Source organism: Epargyreus clarus, unplaced genomic scaffold (genome assembly GCF_041222505.1).
Source record: "Epargyreus clarus isolate Ecla_fem2 unplaced genomic scaffold, WU_Ecla_fem_2.2 ptg000015l, whole genome shotgun sequence".
Lineage (NCBI taxonomy): Eukaryota > Metazoa > Arthropoda > Insecta > Lepidoptera > Hesperiidae > Epargyreus > Epargyreus clarus.
This window is the reverse complement of record NW_027332223.1, coordinates 13,446,289-13,471,711: the sequence shown is the minus strand read 5'-3', so window position 1 is coordinate 13,471,711 and position 25,423 is coordinate 13,446,289. Positions and strand designations below refer to the sequence as shown.

General features: G+C 36.5%; 1 protein-coding gene across 6 annotated transcripts; it reads right to left on the bottom strand.

The window, feature by feature from the left end:
• On the bottom strand, positions 1 to 20,259 carry LOC140748215 (uncharacterized). Of its 6 annotated transcripts, none has more exons than XM_073080975.1 (17): positions 20,025 to 20,259; positions 16,409 to 16,520; positions 15,875 to 16,224; positions 15,408 to 15,482; positions 14,808 to 14,927; positions 13,538 to 13,657; positions 13,053 to 13,155; positions 12,059 to 12,349; positions 10,605 to 10,765; positions 10,005 to 10,091; positions 9,199 to 9,258; positions 6,651 to 6,728; positions 6,005 to 6,131; positions 4,052 to 4,265; positions 3,420 to 3,566; positions 2,811 to 2,955; positions 1 to 2,444 (listed from the first exon to the last, which is right to left on the bottom strand). In XM_073080975.1, the coding sequence occupies exons 1-17, from the start codon at positions 20,085 to 20,087 to the stop codon at positions 2,274 to 2,276; spliced, it is 2,424 nt and encodes an 807-aa protein (XP_072937076.1). In that variant the 5' UTR covers positions 20,088 to 20,259; the 3' UTR covers positions 1 to 2,273. The 6 variants fall into 6 exon arrangements, with proteins under 6 accessions (XP_072937076.1, XP_072937077.1, XP_072937078.1 ...); XM_073080976.1 differs by having other exon boundaries at positions 6,669 to 6,728; positions 20,025 to 20,258; XM_073080977.1 differs by lacking the exon at positions 20,025 to 20,259 and adding an exon at positions 18,834 to 18,978.
• Positions 20,260 to 25,423: the final 5,164 nt, after the last annotated feature.

The following is a 25,423-nucleotide window of genomic DNA, read 5'->3' as shown; positions in this document are numbered from 1 at the left end:
TTGTTACTATTAAAATATTTTATTCAACTGTTTCAACAATAAAATTATTTACATACTCTGTACAATACAAATTATGGGAGTTTATATACACACTACAATCCCAAGCAAGCCTGTTTTGGACCCACAGGTGCTGCGATCAAGTTAAAATTCGGTTTGTACGTATTTTATTATGATAGCATTATTTATTTCATACATTAAACCATAATTATTTATACAGTATCAAACATCGACTTTTATTATAATCAGCCCCAAATATGCTCGAATGGAGGAGTCCTGTCAATTTATAGTCACCTACAGACAGGATACATAAGGGCAAATAGCATAAAGCAGTTTGCTATTAGCACTGCCGCGCTATAAGACAATATGCTATAAACACTGTTGCTATAAGACAACATGATTTAAACACAGCTGTTTTAAGATAAAGTGTGGATAGTAGTGTTCTACTATCGAACCCTGCACTTCATCCTTATTTTATTGATAACAATTTATCATAATACTGTTTATAAAAGATGACAATAATTAACTCCTTTAATTGGAATTATTATATTATAAATGGTTAGTATAAAATTTATAGGTTTTGCAAATAGTTCTCCCGAAATTAAGAACCATTGATATCATTGATTATACAATCTTTTAAAAAGCATTTCATTAGGCCCAAATCAAAAAATGAAGCACCTTTCTCATATATGTAGGGATTTAGTTATTATTTCCATTTCCATGTATATTAAAATTAAATTAATTATATTATTCATACGTAATATACACAATACTAAATATAATAATCAAATTATTAACAAGTATTACACAATAACTACCACAACACAGCTAATCACAATCCAACAAAATTTCTACAAAAAATTTTGATCACAGATCAAATTAATTTACAAATTTAGTAATAGTAACATTTACCAATTACAAATTATTATAAAAACATAATTATTATTGTTGCATAAAACGTTGCATTGCATATTCGCCCTAACTAAATAATTTTAATATCAATAAAACAATTTTCAATACATGAGGCTATTTTTTAAATTCAAATTTTCAATTGCCATTATTTTTGTATTCAATTTTCACACAACCTCAATTCATAACAATTTTTGGACAAAACAAAACAAAAGTGACATTAATTTACTCAACTTAATATTTACATTCAATTTACAATTTACTTTATAACTATTCAAAACAAAATTAATTCAATATTCTGATTGTATATAGAATATAAATTAAAAAATGTTTTGACGCCTTGATTACCTTATGCAACTTTATTTTTAAACTTTACAATACACATTATTTCTATATCTCGTTTTTATACATACTTATATCTAACAAACTATTATAAAGGCGGTATCGAAACATACACCTATGCTATATAATCATATAATATACAAGCAAATTGCACTATTTACAGTGTATAAGAATTAAAATGTATTCCACTAAAATGTACTTAAAACATCGTGACAAGACTAAGTATATCAATATTAAGGGCGCCGTCAGATATGCAGTTGTGTCGCGCGACTGCGTTGCTTTGTAAATCTATATAAATAAAAGAATCGCGGCGTCAACACAACAACTGAAACCGCGCTACGATAAAATGACGTGTTGTCATTCACGAAACTGAATTAACAACACGTCTCTCGAATCGCGAAAACCACGCGATAATAGCACTACAATCGCGCGATCCAGCGACTAATTTGAAAACGCCCTAATTGCACCAATTCTATATTAAATTGTTCATCTTAAAATTGTGGCAGTGAACTTTTAATTATATTGTGAGCTTTTTAAAAGTTTAGAATTCGCATGTCTTTAATATAATAATATTGATTATCGTGAAGCTGTTTAAATGTGAATATAATTAACAATATTTAGTTAAGATACACTTAAGACGAATTTCACTGGTTTTTGCAATAACAACTAATTTCTTTGACACTAGACAAAAACACAATTTATGTGTACATCTAACTTAGATCGCAACTGCTAGCTTTACTTCTAGCATTTCCTAGGCTTAGGTATAAGACGTATTAAAAAATGTTAATACAAAATGCTACTTACAATCCACACATCAACATTTCCCAGTGTTATCCAGTCTCTTAAATTCAATCTCGATCGCTTATCAAATAGCAACTCCCGGTCAAATCTTAAATCTATCATAGTTTTACTGCACTGTAAACATGATAAAGTTTACTTTACGTCGGGCTAGTTGAAGTCTTTGTAGCATTCTTTTTAACCTTAGTTAACCACAACTGTAGCGACTAGCTGTCGCTGTCCTCGTCCTAGCTGTCGATGTGGTCGGGCTCCAGCTTGGCCCCGGGCCGGATCATCACGAGCTGCTTCTCGTCACTGTCCGCTGACGTGTGAATTGTCTCGATGGTCAGCATCATTTTCTCATCACAGCTGTCATCACCCGAGTCGGAATACATTGACTGCGTGGATGTCGCTACCTCCTGAAATTATAGGGGATTTATTAATTGTAGAGAAACCAATAAATTTTTGAACAGACTAGATTCCGGCTTGACTTGCAGACGCGCAATAAGTGTTTTGTTACAAAGATCATACGACGGCAGTTATACGTGGGTATGTCGCCTTAGGATTGAAAGAGATCGATATTTATTGCCTACAATCTAGTACGCTAATAACAATAAAACTCATCATAAAAATTAAATTCATCTCTTATAAATATTTTCATATCTCACGAGTATTGGTGTTCTACGTCCGCGAGCGAGAGCAGCTAAAGGACGCTCCGTAAGTCCTAAATCTTAGAGGATTACTTTTATGACCATGAATATGAATATAAAATAATTTGAACTCACCGTAATCCTATTTTTTGTGTGTATGCGAACATGCTTGGCGAGGTGGTCGGAACGCATAAATCGTTTACTGCACTCGGGACATTCAAACCGTTTCTCCCCCGTGTGCGTCCGCCTGTGTCGTTGCAGTTCATCTGATCGCGTAAATCTGTAAAGAAAACCAAAATATATTAAAGTGTTGGTAAAATTCTTGTTCAGATAAAGTAAGAAGAAGAAAGTTGATGAGTCTTATACAAAAAATTATTAACAGAAAAGTATATACAATAATGGTGTCTACATTTACAGCCCCACACTAGGATTTTTCTGTATTGTGATTGCCAAAGACTCTAAAATCTAAATTCATCATTTAGATATCTGTAAGCCAGGGATCGAACCTGGAACCCACTGCGTGTCATACCTGTCCGGTGAGCGCACCGCCACACAACTCGTCATAGATACAATCGATGACCATTGTATATGTAAGTACTTAGGCACACAGGACAATTTAACGCCCTATCAATATTTTCGCTAATATGTATTACTGCTTGTAATACAATTACTGCTTTAAAATCGAATATTAACCGATGAAGGATTATGAATGCAGAGCAGTAAGTAAATATGTAATGAATTTACCTCTTCCCGCAGAAGAGCCAATTGCAAAGGAATGGTCGTTCGCCGGAATGCCACCGTAAATGCGCGCGAAGGTGCGACGTCTTCCCGTACACCTTGTTGCAGCCCGCTATGTGGCACACATGCTGCTTCTTGCGATCCACTAACCGACTGCACACAGACGGACTACTTAGAATGGGTACACACTAGTTGTATGTTTATAACCTGGTTTTAAGTTGACTTGTAGTAAGTTGTGTAATAATTGTGTATTAATAAAAGGCATGTGAGCAACCATCAATCCATTGATGAATGGACATGAATTTCATCCTTGAATAAAAAGAGTTTAGGTCATAGTCCACCATTATAGTTATCTGTATAAAAACATTATAGACCCATTTATTATTTACTTTTGAAATAAGCAATTTCAAAAACTATTGAATTTAATAACTATGAGATTAAGAAAACCATTCTCACTTCATGATTTTAATCATTGTCATGACTTGGAGTTTTAATGTTTTAAAATTTCAAGATATATAAAAAATATCATGAAAGCTTACATTTAATAATGTAATTTCTTACTTATTTTATACTACAATAGTTGCTAAAACAAATGTATACAAACAAATTCATAACCATATATAACAAAAATTACTCACTTCTCTCCCTGATCGCAATTGGGGCAAGTGCAAGCCACCCGCTTCATCAATCTCTTCCCACTGGGGCTGGTCGGCCTCGCTTTGCTCGCCTCACATTCAGTCGTGGGAGTGCTGTTCCCATTGCCACCGCCCGTGCTCACTGTCACCACCTGCCACTTGCCTGGCTCGTTGGGATCCTGCTGTATCTGCTGGCCTGGTTGAAATGTTGTTGTTTCTGAAATATTAAACAGAATATCACTATTGTGTCACATAAACATATTTATATCAATCTATGAATGGTTATTTTACTAATTAAAATTGTTCTCTTCTATATTATGATTTATGTTCATTGATAATAATCAATCTGTTGAATGTTTTACCTTTCAACATCATGCAGATATCAATATTTAACAATTTCTTCATACCTAAAATTCTCAAATTTCAATGTTCAACAGATATATTGGCAATTTTTGATAAATAGATAGATTGTTAATATCTAGCCTTAAACAACAAATTTAACAATTGGCTAAGAATGATAAAATTATGCATGGTTATGCCCTAAATAACTTAAATTAAAATTGCATTCTTATCACTGAATAAATATGAATTACGTGGTTAGCCACATTTATGACGTAGATAAAAATATTTCACAGCTGTGAGAATAAGTGATAATAAAGATTGTGTTGCAACTTATGGAAGGTGTAATGTTAAAAAATTGCAAATACATTTACATGGAAAACAAAACAACAGGAGTATTTCACTCAAAAGGCTTTTTATGCATCAAAAACAATAATCTAAGGCCGCATTTCCCAACCTGTGGTCCGCGGACCCCCCGGGGTCCGCTGAGTATATGTATGGGGGTCTGCGGTGTCATCTCTGGACCATACATAAATTGATCATTAAATGCAAAAGGACCGCAAACGAAAAATCAACCAGCAACCCAGTTTTATTAGAAAAATGTGATCTAAGCACACAATATTTTAAAAAATTTGGAAAAATTGCATCCAATGATGTATAACACTATTATTTTTCTATAAAAAAAAAAAAAAATACATAAACTGGTTTTTCAAATTTTGTATTGGCTCTCCTGTAAAAAATTGTATTTGTAATAACTAAAATAAATACCCAATCCGTTTTTTTGCAGTTTATTTCACAGAGGTCCCTACTTCCTATTTCAGTAAAGTTTATAGGTACCTCCTAGTACATCACCAACTTACAAATAATATCGCTGGTCAGCCATTGGAAGACTGACCGGTGACCGCGTTCAGCGTTGCGTAACATGACGTGTCATTCGAAATTTAAACGCCACATTGTTATAAACATTTCAGTACTTATAAAGTAAATTTGTTTAATTATATACCTGTCCCTTTACACCGCGTACGTTTAACTTTTAACTTCACTTTTCGCGCATTTTGATCTTTCTTGTCATCCATTATTTTAAGAAATAACTATACTAAAATAAATTCAAATAATTACTTTAAAAGTAAAAATAAAGTTACATTTCACAAGTTTGTTTTCAAGTCCAAAAACTTATTCCGACTTTAACGTCACACGTCAGGGATCACGAATGACGTTTATGCGTTTTTGACGCAAGTAAATAGGCAAACGTTGTATATGGTCGTACAGCCAATTAATATTTATTTATTTAGTATTAAATAAATTTTGTTTCGATGCTTTCTTAGTTTACCGTAATAATAATGCGTGAATGTGAACTTTACATGCATTAACGTTAGTGTAAGTAAAAAATTGATGAGATTTTTTATATAATTTACATCTTCATAACAGTCTCCATATACCCAAACGTCTCTCTGTATTTTAACACGCTTTTTTTTCATAGCCATAGTTAACACAAATACCTAGATGAAAAAAAAATTAATAATCTCTTTAAATAATAAATTAGTTTGATGTATCAAGGATAAAACCAGTTTTTTTTCGCATGGATGACTTTGACAACTTATAACAACTACAACTCACCTATCACTGGTTGGGGTTGTTGCTGTGGTTGCGCTTGTGGCAGCTGGGCTATCTGGACGCCAGGCAGCCCCACTGCCGGGACCAGCTGCACTGCGCCGCCGAGCCCACTCACGCCCAACGTTGGAACCTGTGCAAAAATAAACCTTTCTAAACTTACAATCAGACTGGGATGTTGGTGTGAAATATGTATATAAAATATTTGGTCATAATATATATGTATACAGATATAAAATATTATATTCTTATTATAAGTAGAAGTAAGAAATACTGCAATAACAAACAAAGTATGTAAGATAACAAAGTAAATAAGATGCAGTACTAAATATCGTACGCTAATTGGCGCGGAGAAGCGCGTTTGTAACATTTAATTTTCTGATTATTCGATTTCTTTTGGCTTATTCAGTCTTGTTATGCTACTGGTAATTTACTTTATTCTCTGTTAGCTGTGCCTCAGGGTAGCACTCGAGTATAAAAACTGTATGACATAACAATGCTAAGAAAAAAATACATATGTACAAAAATTCGTGTTCAAATAAACAATCTCACCAGCCTCATGGTAACAAGAATACGTTCTAAAGCTCTCATAGTATACAATATATTAAATTGCATTCGTATACGTCTTGTCCCGTGTATCGCCTAACGTTACCTGAACAACGTTGCGTACATTGGAAGGCGCGGGCAGTACGGTGAGCTGCTGCGGCGCCTCCTGCACCGGGCTCATAGTCTGCCGGTACACCGTCCGGGTAGCGGTTAGTATCACATGCGGGGTTAGTATGTTATATAAATATATTGTTATTGTTATTATGTTGTATCTAAATAAACTCCTTTGCAAAAAAAACGGGCACCTTACACACACACTTTACCTTAGCTTTTCTATGGGTAAATATTATTATATTTTTAGTATGTCATTAGCTTGGATGACTAGAAATTTCTTATTATCAATGAGAATCTAGTTTTTTATCACTTTTATCCTGGTATCGGTGTTTTAGTCAATGTAAACAGAGAGCCGTGTTAAAATGGACATTTTTATGGGTATAATGAAATTAAGACTACGAGTATTTTTATGGTATTTTAATAAAAGAGACATTAAAAAATAAAAATTAATAACGAGTATGACCTCCTCTTGCAGCGATTACGGCATGTAATCGTCTTGGCATGCTTCCCACCAGGCTTTTGATGGTGTCCTGTGGAATGTGTTCCCACTCAGTCGAGATTACACGTTTAAGCTCTCTGATGTTTTGTGGAGGTGGTTGGACAGATCGTACTCGCCTTTTTAGGAGGTCCCAAACATGCTCAATGGGGTTAAGGTCGGGGCTCCGCGCTGGCCAATCCAAACGACGAATACCGACCTCTTGCATATAAGCATCTACGTCGCCAGAACGGTGGGCCCGAGCATTATCGTCCATGTAAATGGCATCTTCACCAATTACAGTCAGTGCGGGTTGTGCATTTTGAGAAAGGATTTCTGTTATGTACCTATGCGCATTTAGTGAGCCATTTTCTATGAATACTATCTCGGTACGATAGTTGGAAGTTACGCCCGCCCAAAACATAACGGACCCTCCACCATAAGGGGTGATTTCTTCAAAACACACATCGGCATAGCGTTCCCCTGGTCTTCGTAACACTCGCCGACGTCGGTCCTCACCATGCAGACAAATTCGAGCCTCATCGGAGAAGAGTACGCTACTCCAGTTACCTGGTGTCCAAGATAGGCAATTTCTAGCGAACCTCAACCGCGCAATCCGGTGCTCACGGAGTAACTTGGGGGCCCGCGCTGGTCGTCGACTACGTATATCAGCAGCTAAAAGTCTTCTCCTCACAGTCCATAGGCTAACTTGTGCTCCTCGTACCTCTTCAAGGTTTCTTTTGAGGTCTATGTAACTGCATTTGCGGTTCCTCAGCGCCTGAGTCACTAAAAAGCGATCGTCTCGCGGCTGTGTGCAACGTTTTCTCCCAGAACCTTGCCTTCTCTGAACGGAACCTGTCTCTTGGTATCGAGTCCAGGTTCTTTGTACGGTTGAACGACTCACGTTTAACCGCTGTGAGACGTAACATTGGCTACACCCCTCTTCCAGCAGCGCTATAATTTTACTAGCTCTCATTGCTTTTTCTGCCATTACGATAGACACAAAGATATCTGTTTTAAGTCACAATAAGGCAGAATTATGCGATAAACATAAATTGTTGTACTAAAAATAACGAAAAGTTACTTTTAGTTGCTTGATAACCTTTTAACCGCAAACCCGCGAAAAGTGTCACAAAATGAAAAAGGGATTAATAATTTAAAAAACAAAAGTTTTGAATTTGGAATGAACTTTTTTTCATACCCAGACTCTTTATTAAGTGCCAGTAACATAGTTTGGCTATTAAAACCTCTGAAGAACTAAATTATTACCAATAATGTTAAAAAATCAAACCCGCCCGTTTTTTTTGCAAAGGAGTGTATATATAACTCAAAGGTGACTGACTGACATAGTGATCTATCAACACACAGCCCAAACCACTGGACGGATCGGGCTGAAATTTGGCAGGCAGGCATGTTATGACGTAGGCATCCGCTAAGAAAGGATTTTGATCAATTCTACCCATAAGAAAGGATTTTGATTTTGATCAATTCTAAAATATTAATTACTTTAAACATTACTTTATGAGGACAAGTCTTACGAAATTGACAATATATTTGTTAGGTTATGTGATATCGTACGAAAATTATATAATCTTGTTGGAATTAATAATAATACGTAAGTAAAGAGTAATATTTGTAAACAAAGAGTAAATCATTATAACAGGAATGAACTAAAGAATGAATGAGTGTAAGTATTATTGTATGATTTTGTCGCTGAACATAGAATGGAAAAAAATATTAAAAACTTGAACTATTAAATAGATTTTTTTACACAATATTGATAGGATTTTTATTATATTTTGCAAAGGACTAGTAGTTTTCAAAAACTAGTAATCGTTTTTTTCTGAATATTATTAAATGATGAAATAAAAATATAATAATAAATAAAATATCCACTACCCAAAACAAGAAAAACCAAAACCAATAATACTAAACTTACCTTTAGAATAAAAATAATAAAAATTGGATGTTTTTTAAAACACGAACTTATGGAATTCAACTCCTATAAATCACATGTGTGTTTGATAGTAAAATCATGTTTGTGATATAATAAAATGTACATTACCTGCAGTGTTATTGTGGTCGGAGTGGATGTGGCGCTAGCGGCGGCTTGCGCGGCTCCGTTCTGTGCACCCAAACCAAACCCACATGTACAGACAACCGACCCGACACCACATAGCTTACATACACGTAGCAAGAAGACTGATCTTTAGGAGTTCACAATGGATATTTAACAAAATTGCACTTTTTTCTTATAAAATTGAAGAATCAATCGAATATGCAATCCACTTGATGTACAATTAGTGGTTACTGCCGTTTATGGACATCTGTAACTAACTCCCTATAGAACATAAAGTCGATCAGAGACGAGCTACAACTCCTGAGGACTTAAATGGTTCCTTCTACAGAACAGTGACAATACTATTATAATAATTTTAGATCATCTAAAGCTGTTCTTACTATTTTAACGCCATTCTCCTTACTACGTCTATGAGAAGAAAACTAATTGGTGAAATACATTTTGGCATAAGGAGTATCCTGAAGTTCTAATATTATTTTATTTTATTTACAAGTAATGACTTATATTACAAATACATCCAGATTTATTGTGTGTTGTGTATATCAAGATTTATTTATCTTGTAAGGAAACGTAAAAGCCAATACAAATTTCACGTGGCACCCAAAACCGCTACCATCCACAGTTGGCACAGCATTAAGATTTCAGAAATTTCAGAAAGTTGAATATAGAGCAGAAAACGTCAACTTTTTGTTACACAACACCACACGTATTATGGTTATTTTATTTGTCAGTGATTAATGAGTTATTAAGCAATTTAATAAGATATCAAGAACATCTAACATTCTGCTCACCTGAACGTTCCCCAGCGACGCTATTTGTATCTGCTGTATCTGCCCAGAAGGAGTCAACACGTTAGCCACCTGAGGTTGCGCTTGCATCTGTGAAATAATTATAATTATTAGAAATTAGATAGTACATGTGGCACATTATGTTAACTAAGGAACGTTATAATGGATATGTTAGAGAATACCATAGTAGATTGTGTCACAAATTACGATTGGTATACAAGATGAGGAAATAGATTTTAGGAATAGCAACTGAGTATACAATTTACCTGATGGTATGGCTACTGGCACCCGTCGCCCATGACACTGAAAAACAACTCCTGGGGTTTTGCACGAAAATGCCTGCCACTAATGAGAACATCGCCACACCACGCCGCGCCGCGCCGCGCCACGCCACACCACGCCACGTCAAACGACGCGCTACGGCACTTCGCACTACAACACGCGACGCCACGCCACACCACACAATGCCGCGCCTCGCCACGCCACGCCACGCCACGCCACGCCGCGCCTCGCCACGCCACGCTACGCCGTGCTATGCCGCGCCGCGCCACGCCACTCTACGTCACACCACACCCCACCACGCCGCGCCACGCCACACCGTACCTGCTGCAGCTGCGGGATTATCTGCAGGTGCGGCGCGTGCACGGGCAGGTGCACGGTCTGGTACACCGTGTGCCCGTTGGCCACGCTCACCGGCACCTGCACCGGCACCATGCCCATGCCGCCCACTGCGCCCACGCCGCCGCGGACCGCCACGCCACCGCCTGCGATAACACAACACGTATTGTACTACTATACAACATCATTTTACATGGAAAATTTATTAAAGCAAACGTAACAGGATCATGTTAAGTACGGTGGTGGTAATCGTCATCGGAAGGACCAATGTCACATCTGTGATTTACCTTATAATAGCAGTATGAAATGCTGGTATGTTCTGGTTTGAAAGGTCAGGTGAGACATTTATATGAGGTGGTCAAAATTATCCTCAGCAGTAGCAGAATATGTCCAACCTTAGATAAGACTCCAATACTATCTGGACCATCGAAGTTCAGTAAAAACATATATTGAGTCTCACATTTTTCCACAGAAATGGAAATCGAAATATTAAAAAAGATCATTTAACTAATATCTTTTTTATACTTTCATTATTTACTCTTTTACATCATTGGGAACTTAATTTATTTAATGATGTATAATTCATCATTAAGTTATATAAACCCTAGCAATTTTTAAACTGTACCCTTAACATGCCTGAATATTCACATTATATATATTAAGAGACCCAGATGAATGATGAGACAGTGCATATATGAAAATCACCAAGCAAAGTAAGAGTAACGGCGAAGTAATGAATAAGCTGTTGGGAACAGAAGAATTAGGAGATTGTGTGGAGAGAATTTTCGAACATTGTCATCTACAATCATATACACACGTCTAGTTAAAATAATAAAGACTAAATATAACACTAGGTGATACATGCGATTACAAAATTATATCTATGTATAGTATAACTTGCGTCAATCTTTATGGTATGTCTGATAATACTGTGTTAGGGTGCTCTGTTTAGATTCATTCATAGTGTCATTAGATTACCTGATTATTATAAGAGAATACCATTATGCTATATGATTTCTTCCCATACATGGAGGGAACATTCAAGGATAGCTTCGAGGCTTAGAAAACCATAGATGATGGAATTATGTAGTTAACATTAAGTAGGACCCTATGTTGTAAGCGCATTTATTTTTTTACAGTTATAGTGTATTTTTTAGATTGATAGTCAAATGTATTATTGTATAATTAATACATTATTATATTAATTATGCGTTAAAAAAACAAAATTATTTTATAATTAATATCAAATACTCGATATCGGTTTTATCAATTTTCAAATGCAGTTTTCAGATACTCTGCATATTTATTTGGAGCAATCATAAAGTTTGACGCGAATTATACTATTATAATGTAATATTTAATGACAGTGATTACACTACACACTAAACATTAAACACCTAAACGACCGAAAATTCTCTCCACACTACGTTTCTTTTTACCTTGTCCAGGAGAGCTGGCGGGTGGCTTCGTTTCTTTGGGGGAGTCATTCTTTTGTTCCCCCCCACTCGCCAGTTGGACGGTGGCGTTGGTCACGTTGGCAACGTTGGCCACGCTGGCCACCGGCAGTTGGACACTCGTCGAACTAGGGATGGAAATCGCTTGGCTCGTGGGGATCTGAATCCCACCGGGGAGCGTCAAGTTCGCCCCGGGGATGATCATCGACTGGTTCCCGAGGGCGGAGATGGGGATGGTGAGGTTAGTACCGGGGATGGTGAGGGAGGCTGGCTGCTCTGTGGTGGGCGGGCGAGCGGAAAAACATAGATTAGTATGAGAACAGTATGAGTTAGCGGCGAGACGCGTGCAGCCTGTCGCACAGTCGTGACAAGTGTTAGACAAGCTTAAGGAAACTGACAGAAAGATGATTCTATTTTTAAAATAGAGTTACACAAAAGCTTTTTTTTTTGTATTTCTAATGTCATTATATTGTAAGTAGCCAGTCTTCAAATTGTATTTTTGTACTATACTGTTACAACCAAAAAAAGAAGAGTATGATAATTGATATAAAGTCAAATTAAGCTCGTTATGTAGCCGCGATTTAATGATAGAGAAATAGTTAAATGTTAGTAAATGACAATGACAACATAAAACACAAATACTTGCTTATTTTTAAATAAACCACTCAACACGAGCTATGTGATAGGCTGTATCTATTTCATTTCCATACAAATTTACTGTGAAAATTGATTACTGTCAGTACCACTATACTATATTGCATTATTAAACTCACATGCAAATATGTGAATCATTGAAGAATCTAATCTTTTAAGGGTTCGAGTTAAGAAATCTATAAGATGTTTACATCGTGAGACAAAGCAAATGAAGAGAAAAGTCTATAGCAATCCCAAGCAAAGTGAAATTAGTAGGACCCAAGCTTCGTATGTGACTGAACGGTGAACTATGGCTATATGAGATGTAATATATGTTTACACTTACCGGCGGGTAGGTGCATGACGTTCTGCAGGAAGCCGGCTGGCAATACGGGCGTTCGAACTAGCTGACCGTTGACCAGGCTAACTTGACCCATGCCGGAGAAATTCTGTAAGAACAGTAAAATTATTATTATTTAAGTAACAATCTTTCTTTGTACAAAAGGGTTCAAAAAAAATAATGCACTATACTAATGTACTTTGAAGGAGTGTGGTGCAGTATACTTCAATCTCTAGGAGCATCATAGAAGATGTTACTCCTAGGTGTTTAGATAAAAGAAGGTACAGGTTACTCACGTTGTAAAACACGGATATTTTAGGGCCAATAATTACGTTTAACAACAAGTACTAACAGCTAAATGAGCACATTAAAGTGAACACTAGCCTTTACCCGCGCAACTTCCCCGACCACATTGCATCACTTACTATTGTAAATCGCTTTAAATCTATGTCTCGCTGTCGTTCTGTCACCTGAGGATAGTGGAAGCCCACCTGAGCGTGCTGCGCGGGGATGAAGAGCGCCTCCTGGCCGTCCACCGTGACGCCCTGCATCGGCGCCACACCGCCCACGCCGCCCACCAGGCAGCCGCCGTACACCCCGCCCGCTTGTTGCTGGGGACATTTAATAAATATGTATAATTATTATTTGTATGTATTTACTTTATCGTTCTTTCCTATTCTCTGTATTACCACTATTTCTATCCCCTACTTTCTTCACCTTCTACACTAGCTGCTGATATGTTCAAAGATAATTTTCGAGTCGGTATGTATTACATTTGTACACCCCTACCTGTATTTCTTGCATCTATATTGTTTTCTTTCAACAACTCTAAGGTTGTCTGGAATAGATCGCTTTTAAGTGATAAAACCGCCTGTTGTACCATACATTATGTTTATGTATATTTTTCATGTATTCTTTGGTGTACAATAAAGCATTTTTGTATTGTATTGTATTATATTATTTTACAATTTGGCGGTTTTCAAGCGATGTGAAGACTACTAATATGCACTTGGCAAGTGGCGGACTATGGGCTTATCCTTCTCAATCTGAGACTCCTCTTAGGTCTCCACCCGTTCCCAGCAGTGGGACAGTGATGGGTTGATGATAGTTATAATGATTTTTGCATATACTTAGTAACTATTAGGCTTGGGACAAATTCTCTATTACTTTCATAAAAGGAATATATTATGTAAAAATATTCACACAGATGGCAAATCCTGAAGTTGCGTAGAACATAACTATTTTTAGTCTGGGTACATACAATATCTTGCATAACCATTAACAACTAGACCCAGAATAGAAAATCGTTTCGATGTCTGCCTGGCTGAGAATTAAACCTGAATTCCTTTCCATGTCAGAACAGTACTATGACCACTATAATATTTACTTTGTCATCATAATCTACCCACTATTGTCCCACTGCTGGGCGCGGGTCCCCTCTCAGAAAGAGAAGGACTAGGCCATAGACCACCGCGTTGGCCAAGTGTGTATTGGTAGAATTCACATACCATCGAGATTTTTTTTAATACTCTCAGGTATGCAGGTTTCCTCACGATGTTTTCCTTTACCGTTTCAGCAAGTGATAATTAATTTCTAATACGCACATAATTTCGAAAAATCAGCATGCCTGGGATTTGAATCTCGGACCCCTCGAACCAGAGGCCGAGTTTCTTAACCACTAGGCTATTACTGCCTTACTTTAATTAGTATGTAACTCATTCAAATATAGTATGTGCAAATATAGTTAGTATCAGCACCTACCTGTAGCAACTGGGGGTGTATTTGCAGCAGCTGCTGCGGCGCATTCTGATAGGTGGCGCCCTCGCCGCCCGATACCACACCGCCGCCTAATAACGACTGGAGCTGCTGCATCGATATCACCTGGAAGTTTAACATCATTGATCTATAACAGTGTCACATTGTTCCTCTCAGTAAAGCTTGCAAGATAACTTGAAAAGAAATCAGTCTACTACTACCACTATGAAAATATTGGTGTCTAAAAAATCATTGATCAATAACAGTCTCACACTGATTCTCTCAGTAAATCTTGTCAGATAACTTGTATAGAAATCACTCTATTACTATTACTATGAAAACATTGATGTCCAATATAAGAAGACCTCTGTCCATAGGTAATACAGATGTTCAATGTGTTGCATGCTTACATTCTCATACACTCTTGAGAATCAAATGAAATCAATTTATTTAGAATGGATAATTCTTAGTCGGTGTAAGTGTGTTATGTGAAGTTTATAAAATTGCATTGATGACGTCATACTTAAATGTTCGCACCCCGATACAATCTTTGGCCTTCAGATTGGACCGCCAAAATACCAATAAGGTAACACAAAATAAAATTACCTGAGGTTGTTGCACTTGTATGCCATTCGGAACAGTGCTTGCTGCATTAACAATGGCTGCAGATAATTCATTGCCCTGGAAAAAAACATTGTGCTATAATTACTTAATAAGTACATCAGGTACATAGATGATGCAATAATACAATTCATTTATGGGTTTAATAAAATTAGACCTAAAATCTAATAAAATATAGATAAGAAATTGAGTTGGATTATTATGGTGAAAAATTTTACACATTACACATTTTGCAAGCATGTTATATGATCATATTGTGTTGTAATATGCATAATTGATTTTTGGGAACTGAATGTAATTGGGTCAAAATTGGGTCATGTAATTGGGTCATATACTACATATGAATTCCTTAATGTCCTGGAGATTATGCTGACCAGTACTACGACCAGCCATGAGGATTGTAAATACAAGTAACAATGTACTATTATCATACTATTATTTTACACACTTACCGACAATCCCTGGGCTCTGAGTTGCTGCACCACTGCCGTGCTGATGACTCGGAGCTGAGGCTGTTGTTGCTGCAGGTAGTGTTGCTGCAGCTGTTGCTGGACTGCCGCGAGCGTCGCCGAGTCACTCTGCACCTGTTGTTGCACTAGCTGGGCTTGCTGCACCTGCTGTTGCTGCGCTTGCTGTTGTGCTTGTTGTTGTGCCTGTTGCTGTGCCTGTTGCTGCGCTTGTTGCTGTTGCTGCGCTTGTTGTTGTGCTTGCTGCTGTTGTTGTGCCTGCTGCTGCTGTTGTGCCTGTTGCTGCTGTTGCTGTTGTTGGACTTGTTGCTGCTGCTGTTGCTGTTGTTGTGGACCTGAAATATAGCAAGTGATTTTCTTAGCATACCTCTTGATTTTTTTTGCAAATAATTTTAATTTGAGAACAAAAATATTTGAGGTATATTTACTTAATCCTATCTATGCAGTCACTTATAGCAGCATATACCAAATCTACTCCTGTTAGAGTAGATCTAGTTTCAGTGAAGAGAGGGCACTTACTGTAATGTTGTTGCTCCTTTTCCTGCTGCTGTTCGGGCCCCATGTTGGCGGCGCCGAGGCGGCTGCAGGTGGCAGCCAGTAACGCTAACGGCGACTGAGTGCCGTTAGCTTCCTGAAACAACAACGCGAGATTCCATGTTAATTTTATTATACATTAATATAATACAGATTTAACCCAGTGACATATCTTTCAAACATAAGTAGTCCATGAGCATGGTCTGGTTTACTGGTCATTTTGCCCATGCCATTATTTAAAGTTTACAAGTATGTCTGTAATTGGCTTCACTTCATATATTGTGTTCTAAAACAGATAAATATAAAAAATCAATAATATAACCTCAGGCAACCAAATTACTCAGCGTCTGTATTGATTTCCAACCTTATTGTTTTGATAATAAAGATAGTTGTATAGTAACTGTGAAGTGAAAAGTTTTTAAATTGATCAGTGCCTATGCCAAAATAATAACATCATGCGATCTTCTGATAACCCTTTTGCTTATTTTAATTTTCTTCGAAATTACTAGAACACACTTGATCATGTGGTCAGACGGTATTATAAAATACTTAAAGGCAGATGGACAAGTATTAAAAAATATTTAAATTAAAACACAATAAATCATAGTTAAACTTATAAAATAAAGCATACATACAATGTTGTCATATTGAAGTCTGTGTATCTCAATGAAAACAGCCTTTGCATTATGCACTCCTTTGCAATGCAAATTGATAGTCATAAAACACATTGTCAGGACCATGGATTTTTATGGAGATAATCACATTCACTTTGATGTAACTGGCATTATAAGAGTCTCTAGAATGTATCGAGGGGCTTAAAAGAATTTCCAGATTGATAAATTTTCTATGATTCTACATTAAAAAAAAAACACATAATAAAGACCGCTTTGTTTCTCTCATCGTGTGAAAATGCATAAATTCATCTATCCATTATGATAAAATAATAATCTTAGTGTACTGAATAAGATATTTAACATCGGAGTAGATAGATAAAAGATACAAGAATAGGATTTCTTTTAATGTGTGCATTCTGTATACATACAGTGTGCAACACAGATAGTTTTAGGAATAGGCGAATGCTTTTAATACATATGCATGAAAATTAAATAATTATAAGTAAAGTTAAATTTTCATTAATAGTTAAATATGTGGAATATTTCTTGTATTAAACTAATGGACTCAATCATGTACCAACATTTAAAACTAAGTTCCCAAACTTGTACTGCAAGTTGAAAAAATTGCAGTCCCCTCTCAGCTATGTTACATAGAGAAGAGAAATATTTTACAATAACTTGTCATCTATACCATTGGTTCCTGTTATTACTAAGAATTGTATTTGCTTGGCAGACCATGCAAGGTTATCAAATAATAACTAAATAAGAACTATATTTTTACTTCTAATCTTAAAATTTTATTTCAATGAATGTCAATGTTTATAAATTGCTTTTTTAAATGTGTATTAAATTATAAAAAAATATATTATATTCGAGCAAAACATATTCTTATAAATTAAGACAATGTATGAATCACACTAGCCTTCTCAGTATATATTAACATGACGAGTACTCATACATTCTCACATTATGTATCACTTAGAACCCGTTTTTGGTGGAATTGGTTTAATCGTTTATTCATAATTAAGCTTTTTATGCACAGTGTGCTGTCATACAAGGATATAGTGTATTTTATGAAACAAAACTTACTTTTTCATTTTTATAAATTACGTTATGGAGTAATTGGTGCTTTTTCATAAAGTTAAAGTGTATGTTCTCAAAAGCACTGTGATTATTATTATAATAGAAGCCTTCCAAAATGCTGATAATTTAGAAAGTTATACATTGAATTGGCAATATAGAAACGAACATGTACATACACTAAATTAAAGTAAATAACAGAAGGATTGACGGCTTATAAGTCTTTATTTCTTCTTTATTATCATTTCCTTTGCATATTCCCTAGTAATTTAGGCATGTCCATACAATGTTACATTACATATTATGATATGATACGTATGATACTTATAAGAAAAAAAAACAGAATTTTATAGAAAAAAAAAACATTTAACTCGCAGATGACCTGTTACTTTAATTAATGCCTTAGGTTACAGGAATGATAGTAACTAATAGTATAAATTATTTCAAAATTACATTAAATGCCAGAAGGAACAGACCCATAGTTCAAACAACCAGAAACAGTTTTCAGTCATATTTATATAGAATGTGTAGCAATGGGGGAGAGTTCAAGAGCAAATCGAACACAAAGGACATTAAAAGCATGAATAAAAGGGGAAAGGTCGCGCCCAGCCCTTCATGCGGCTTATAAAAATTGTATTTTACAACATATCCCGAAAGATACGTTTAGAAGCGAATTTTTTTTTTTAGCTGCATAAAAGTAGACTCACTCAACTCACCTCATTTTCGGAATCTGCCAGGATCATGTTTGTTAATTAAATACAGTATTCCAATTTCAATTTTAGAATGATTTTAAATATTTCGTAGTGCAATTGCTTTAGAAGCCAATTATAGTGTTAATTGTTTACATTTTTTGACTTTGACTTTTGTTTGAATTTTTTTGAAAAAGAGCGATATCCGGTTTATAAATAGACAAATCATTCAATCAATGATTAAATATCTGTTCTTCATGTAGACTTATTTTTTAATTGTCCTATTGACACACGTGACAGGACTCGTATTTATAATGATTGTATTAAAAATTTAAGAGATAGACGTGATTTTATTGGAATTAGAAGAATGAACTTTGATGTGTATAAATTTGTGGTTTATAAAAATGTAATAAGGTAAGTTAAATGAAAAAAAAATACTTTAAAACAAATTTAGGTATGTAGGTACATGTCACTAGCATACAACAAATAATGTATTGTGTTAAATTCATATATTGTAGATTGGAAAAAAAAACATTTTGTTGCAGTAGTGTACTTTTCACAACTTAGCGTCTAGGTTCAAACAGAACAAAGTTTCGACTGTCCGTATGGTTTATGCTTTCGCGGTAGTTGGGAATCGACACGCCTTTTCCTAACAAGTGCCGGGAGCCGGGAGTCGTCGCACGCAAGGCCGCCGCCGCCCTTCGATCCACCCACCTTGGATCGCGTGAGTATAGTTTTACGCACTTACTAATTTACCCACATCCACCGTTATCAGACACGCCAATTCCAGGCGTGTTTGCAAAAATAGCAACATTGATTATTGTGGTATAAAATTGTCTCAGAACAGGTGATATTTTTGGCTTTGGCGTCACTTGTGATGGCGAACATGCTTTGGAGTGCATCAGGTGTTTTTAATACAAGTAGCTATAGTAGAGGTTAGATGAATATATTGTTTGTCTATGTCACTTGGTGGGCCATGGTCAATTGAAGTAGAAATGGGTGGGTTGATGCACTGGAGGAGGACGCTGGTGCTATTTCGGCAAGGGAGTAGCTCGCGACGCGGTCACAACCTCCTGCGTGTGGCCTGACGGGCCCCACACGGCCGGGGCCGCACTCGCCCCGCCCTCCCCCTTCGCCGACCGACACACGAGACCGCTGCCCGCTGGCGTCCAATCTGTTACACAATAACACCGTATCCTTTCACTTCACACTCTTTACCTTGATAATTTTGTCTTCGCTAATGTATTCCACCTGCACTTTCGTAGGCTCAGACGACATCATCTACTCTGCACTTGCAAACAATTATTTTTCTTTGTTCACGTACTGAACGCACCATTCTCACGACCGGCCGCCAAACTGCGGCGAGCGAACTGACGAGTGGAACCGAACATGCTCGGATATCTTCGGAGATCCGCCTCCTATCGCTTTCGTGATAATTTCAGTTTTTGTATTTTTTCACATTTCATTGGCCTTGGCGATAAATTTTTAGCGATATTTTATCTTTTGTAGGTTATCATGTAACTTATTCTTATACCAGTGTATCGTGTGAATTGTATATTTTCGGCAAAAAGTTGCTGTCACTAGTTGACGGGCCGTAACTCTGTCTCGCTCTAACGTAGACAGGTCTTGATTATTGGTAGGCAGCAGCTGCGCCTCTCTTCTCCTCCCCGTCGCGGGTGCGGCGCCGCCGCCCGATAATAATAATTGAAAGTAGGAAGGACGTAATAATGGGTGTATAACCTCGCGCCCGCGGCCTCCTTGGGCGGGCAAAAAATGCACACATGTCGTGCCGCTTGGCGTACCAACCGCAACATCTAACGAGACGCGGCCTGTAAACAAATATTAAGGATAAGCATTACTGTGCTCAGCGATCATTGTTCATACCGGTTGACCGTACCTTCCAATACTGCGAAACAAAATATACTTACAAGAAAATTCTTATCTCAGGTGTATCGAGTTTCTTCATGTACTTTATAAACTAGCTATCAAACAAGATAGTTTCTGCTTTCAGCATTACATAGATTTTTTTTTACTATTCTATTCAAGATTTTATACTATGGGTTATAAAAATATGAAGGAATTAAAACATAATATTTCCATTTATTTTTAGGTTGGTGCTATTATGAAACGGAATGATTCAATCAAAATAAATATCATTTACAGGTTCATTTATAATCGAAATATAATAAACAGTCAGAGACATTCGTTTAAGCAATTTCATTTGTTTAATTCTTAGCTTAAAATGTATACGTGTCATCAAAGCGCATTATAAATAGGTCCAGACTTGCTCGAAACGAGAGTGAAAGTCGAGCTACGTTTTGTCAAGCGTCAGCCGCGTTCGCCCCAAGTCCATTATGCACGAATGAGCAGCCGCCCCGAGAGAGCGTGTGTCCCCGGCTTAATTATTATCTGTATTTTTCACGCTGCCACTCTAAACTCTATTGCGTGTTCACAAGATACAGTTTCCTTTCTAACGATAATCTCCAGCGTGCATTTTCAAGCGTACAGTGTCCTACTAAGTTATCAGTTTGAATTAAGCCTTGTGGGCTTAGCGTAGAGTTCAGAATAATTTCATTGATCTCAGCCGGTATAACGTTGTTAATTTTGCGTTGACTCTATTATGGGTGTACCTCTGTGTAGTACGGCATGCGGTAGCGAGTGACGCGATAGTGTTTGCGTTACTTAATTAGTCGGTGAGTAGCGATGAAATCATCGCTGTATTGTTTCAGGTCGATTAATGCCTCTATCTTGGGTCAATAAGATTTGGGAAAAAGTTTCTTGTAATAAATTTCGATCTTTCAATCAATTTTTTGATCACTGGTGTTAACTGCACGAACATTCCCTAATTATCTAATGGATATTATTTCATCGGCTTTTAAATCTTTACCATTTTTCATTATCTATGTTGTTAATTTACATTTTTCTTTAAGGTTTTTTTTATTACCATATTTTTTCCTGTTATATCTTTATTGATGTCTCTATTCAACTTTGATACTCTATTCAAAGATTGTCTTAAATTATTTGTTTGACTTTCCTGTTCGTTAATCGCGTGTTTATCTCCCTACTTACATAGTAGTATTAGCGATACTTCGATGAATTATATAGTCTAAAATGGCCTTACTCTAGATCGATAACGTGACGATCACCACCTCATTTGTCTGAATCGACAAGATAAATATTGGCGGGAAACAAGTTTGAGCGTCACTTTATCCCTAAAAGATCGTAATCAAGATTAATCGCTTCCTCCTTAGTGCCAAGGTGGGCTGCTTCACGTTGCCACTGACAGCAACATTAAGTCATAAGGGAAAGTTATTCACTACTTTAAAGGACTGGCACTGTAATTGTAACTTAGTGGTTAATAAACGTGGTAAGCACGGTATAGTTAGTCAGTGTTATTGAAATTAATTGTCGTGTGTTCGTAATTATTGTCCATTGTATAAACACTTATTTATTGGGAAACAAGGTTGAAACGTACACATACATATCTCCAGTGTATTACCTATTATATAGATTTTGAAGTACAACGAATGTTATATGTGAGTTTAATAATTATCGCAAAACAAATTTTCCAAATCTCTTTATTTCTTTCTTTCTTTATTTAGCAAGTCTCACAAGGAAAGTAAACTTTTAAATAAATAAGCTATCCCAATTCCTAGGTTATTCCTAGGAGTTGACCTTTTTTAAAGGATCAACACTAAAAGTTATAGGCATCATAGCTAATTTCTATACCTACCTTCAGTGTATATTTTGATCTCCAATGAAAGCGTAGGAAGTACTATTGGTACGAATTACCTACCTACGTAAGCCATACTACGTACTTAATCTTGCTCAGTAATAATAGCAGTCTGCTGTATTCAAGGTTTTTTATTAAGATTTTCAATATCTGTATTTGTCGAAGATAGAAAAGTGCCTCGTATTAATTACGTTAATTTCAAGGTTTTCTTGGCGTCGAATAGCAAAGTCATGCTACTGCGTCAGTCTCAGTTGTACGCAATAAGTAGCAAGTTTCTTTTTATTTATTATGCCAGGAAGTTGGCGGCATCAAAATAAGACAAGACTATCTGTTGAATTGCGTTTCAATGTATTCACATATCTAGTCAACATTATAATTGAAGGGATGTAGCTACGGGTACATGGGAAATACATGAAACCGTAATGAGGTCAAGATAGACGACGTCAGCGATGAGCCGGAAGGCAGCAGCTCGTGATGACGGAAGCGGAAGTGACGGTGGGCGGGCCGGACCGCCCGCGCCACCCGCCCCCCGCCCGACACGCCCTAGCTCTCGAGTCATGCAATCTCACTAATTAAGCGCATCATTGACAAAAAGATGACATTCACCATAGACACCCAAGAGCCTGATGTATAAACATCGACGAGATATGCGCGTGCGATCCCATCTATCAATAGACGTGGGTGTCTAACGCGTGTTCGTTGTGTTGATTGACGTCAAGACAAGTCGCCATTAGTCATGTTTGATTGAATCACCATCCTATAACTCATTTAGCAGTGGTGGTGTGGCATTGGAACCAGTGGTCAAAATTCAATTCCTTGTTATTTTATTTATATACTTTTCATTTTCATAAATTATTTGTTTACGACCTACATCAAGATAAAATAATTGAAGACCGGATAAATCTAGGAACGTATACGTGTTGTTACAAAACAATCATTAATTTTATATTTATGTAAATAGGTTGAATAAGAAACTAGTAGTAATTGTTAATAATGCATATACTGCCGTTAATAAAATCTATAAATTAACTGATTCTCATACCTATATCATAGTCAATAACGGTTATAGCGGTTGATTTTGCGTCCATTTGTCACTAATCATATGGTATGAATTACCTATACTTAGTCGGAATTGTCCCATCAGTCCGCCCCTCTACCTCCCTTGACTGTTTTCCATAATATTCTGTCGCTCTGTGAGCCGAAGGTATATCAAAGCTTCTTATTCAAATACTACCGACAGTTGAAAAGACAAATTACAAAATTAAAAAATAGGGGTGGAACTCCATATAAAAATGTGGGATATTTAGATATATCCAGAAATGATATAAATACGTTTCTAAACTTGCACAAAAGGTGGCACCTTTAACTTTCCAGGATTGGTATGGTAACTTTGAAAAAAAGTATGATCACTAGGCACAACTCAAACACCATTTCTTATTTAGAAGTTGGTACATTTGTTTGCTTTTTTTAAATAAAATCTGTATAATTGTCTTGTTGTTCTCTTCTCATCTTGTTTGCAAATCTTATAGCATAAGGGCATATAATCCATCTAGAACAAGATAGAATAGATCAATCGCAGATACGCGTACGATCGCAAATTTCTTGATTTGTTAACGTAAAATGGCATATAAAATCTTATGTTCCCTATTCATTTTTCCTTCCGAGAGCAGCTGCCAATTTTTTTTTAAAGGGGCAATAAATTAATTGAGCTACATAAGCTAATCTGTTCCACTCGATATTTTTCTCACTCAATATCTTATATGAACACATCGGTACTTCCCTTGCTAGTGTCTCGTGCATTCATTGCCAGAGTCAAGCAAATCGTCCCCATACTTCGACGGACCTCTGCAGGCATGAAAAATTTTAACCATGAGCATTTGTTGTCTTCCCATGATCACAAAAAATCCTATTCCATTAAGCACATGTGGAAGCTCCGAGTGTTTTAACCTTATATGAATATATCTGTACTTCCCTTGCCTTTGTCTCGTGTATTCATTGCCTGAGTCGAGCAAATAATCCTCATACTTTGACGGACCTCTGCAGGCACGAAAAACTGTAACCATGACGATTTGTCTTCCCATGGTCACAAAATACCTATAATATATAGTGGCATACTGCACATTTCATTATTATGAGGCGATTTTAATCATAATTTATTTATTATTTACTGCTAACTACGTGAATGTTGATTAAAGTGGTGGCTTTTAAATTGGTAGTAAACTGTGAAGTTCGACTACGGAGGCACCACCATCACATCTACTTTTACCCATCGGTGTTACCAACCCTACCCATAGATACAGCGACTTCTACCCATAGATGTACAGTATTAAGCACTGCTGTGTTTTTGTTTCAATTACGTAAAAAAATATATAGGTACTTATTGAGGTCGTTCCAAATTATTCCTTGAGAGGCAGTAACGCATCTGTTGCCGACATCAGGATGGATTTATGAAATCATGCTCATTACAGATTTACTATCGCATCGTTAGAATTAGAGTTTTTCAAACGTCAAAAAATAATAGTCAAAGAGAGCCTATGTCCATCTAAAAGGCTCTAATATAAACGCTTTCTACACTCACAGCACATACTAGAATTCCCTGTATCGTGGGTGCCATGGACACACACTAAGACGAATACACAACACCCAGACCCAGAACATCGTTCAGATATCTGTTTGGCCGGGGATCGAATCCGGAACCCTTTGCGCGTCAAATCGGTATGGTGACCTCTTTGCCACGGAGGTCGTCAGAATAAGATTAGGTACAGTATAGAAAAAGACTACAGATTTTCTTTATGCATGCTAGTAAAACAATGTACACTATTTCAAACTAGACAGCTTATTACAGAAGTACCTAAGGATGATAATGATTACTTCTTTTCCGGAC

Coding starts and splice junctions, on each gene's coding strand:
- LOC140748215 (XM_073080975.1), bottom strand. CDS start 20,087: ATGATGTCGTCTGAGCCTACGAAAGTGCAGGTGGAATACATTAGCGAA. Junction 13,658..14,807: donor TACACCCCCAGTTGCTACAG/GTAGGTGCTGAT, acceptor AAATGTCCCCAG/CAACAAGCGGGCGGGGTGTA. Junction 4,266..6,004: donor ACAACCCCAACCAGTGATAG/GTGAGTTGTAGT, acceptor TTAATATTTCAG/AAACAACAACATTTCAACCA.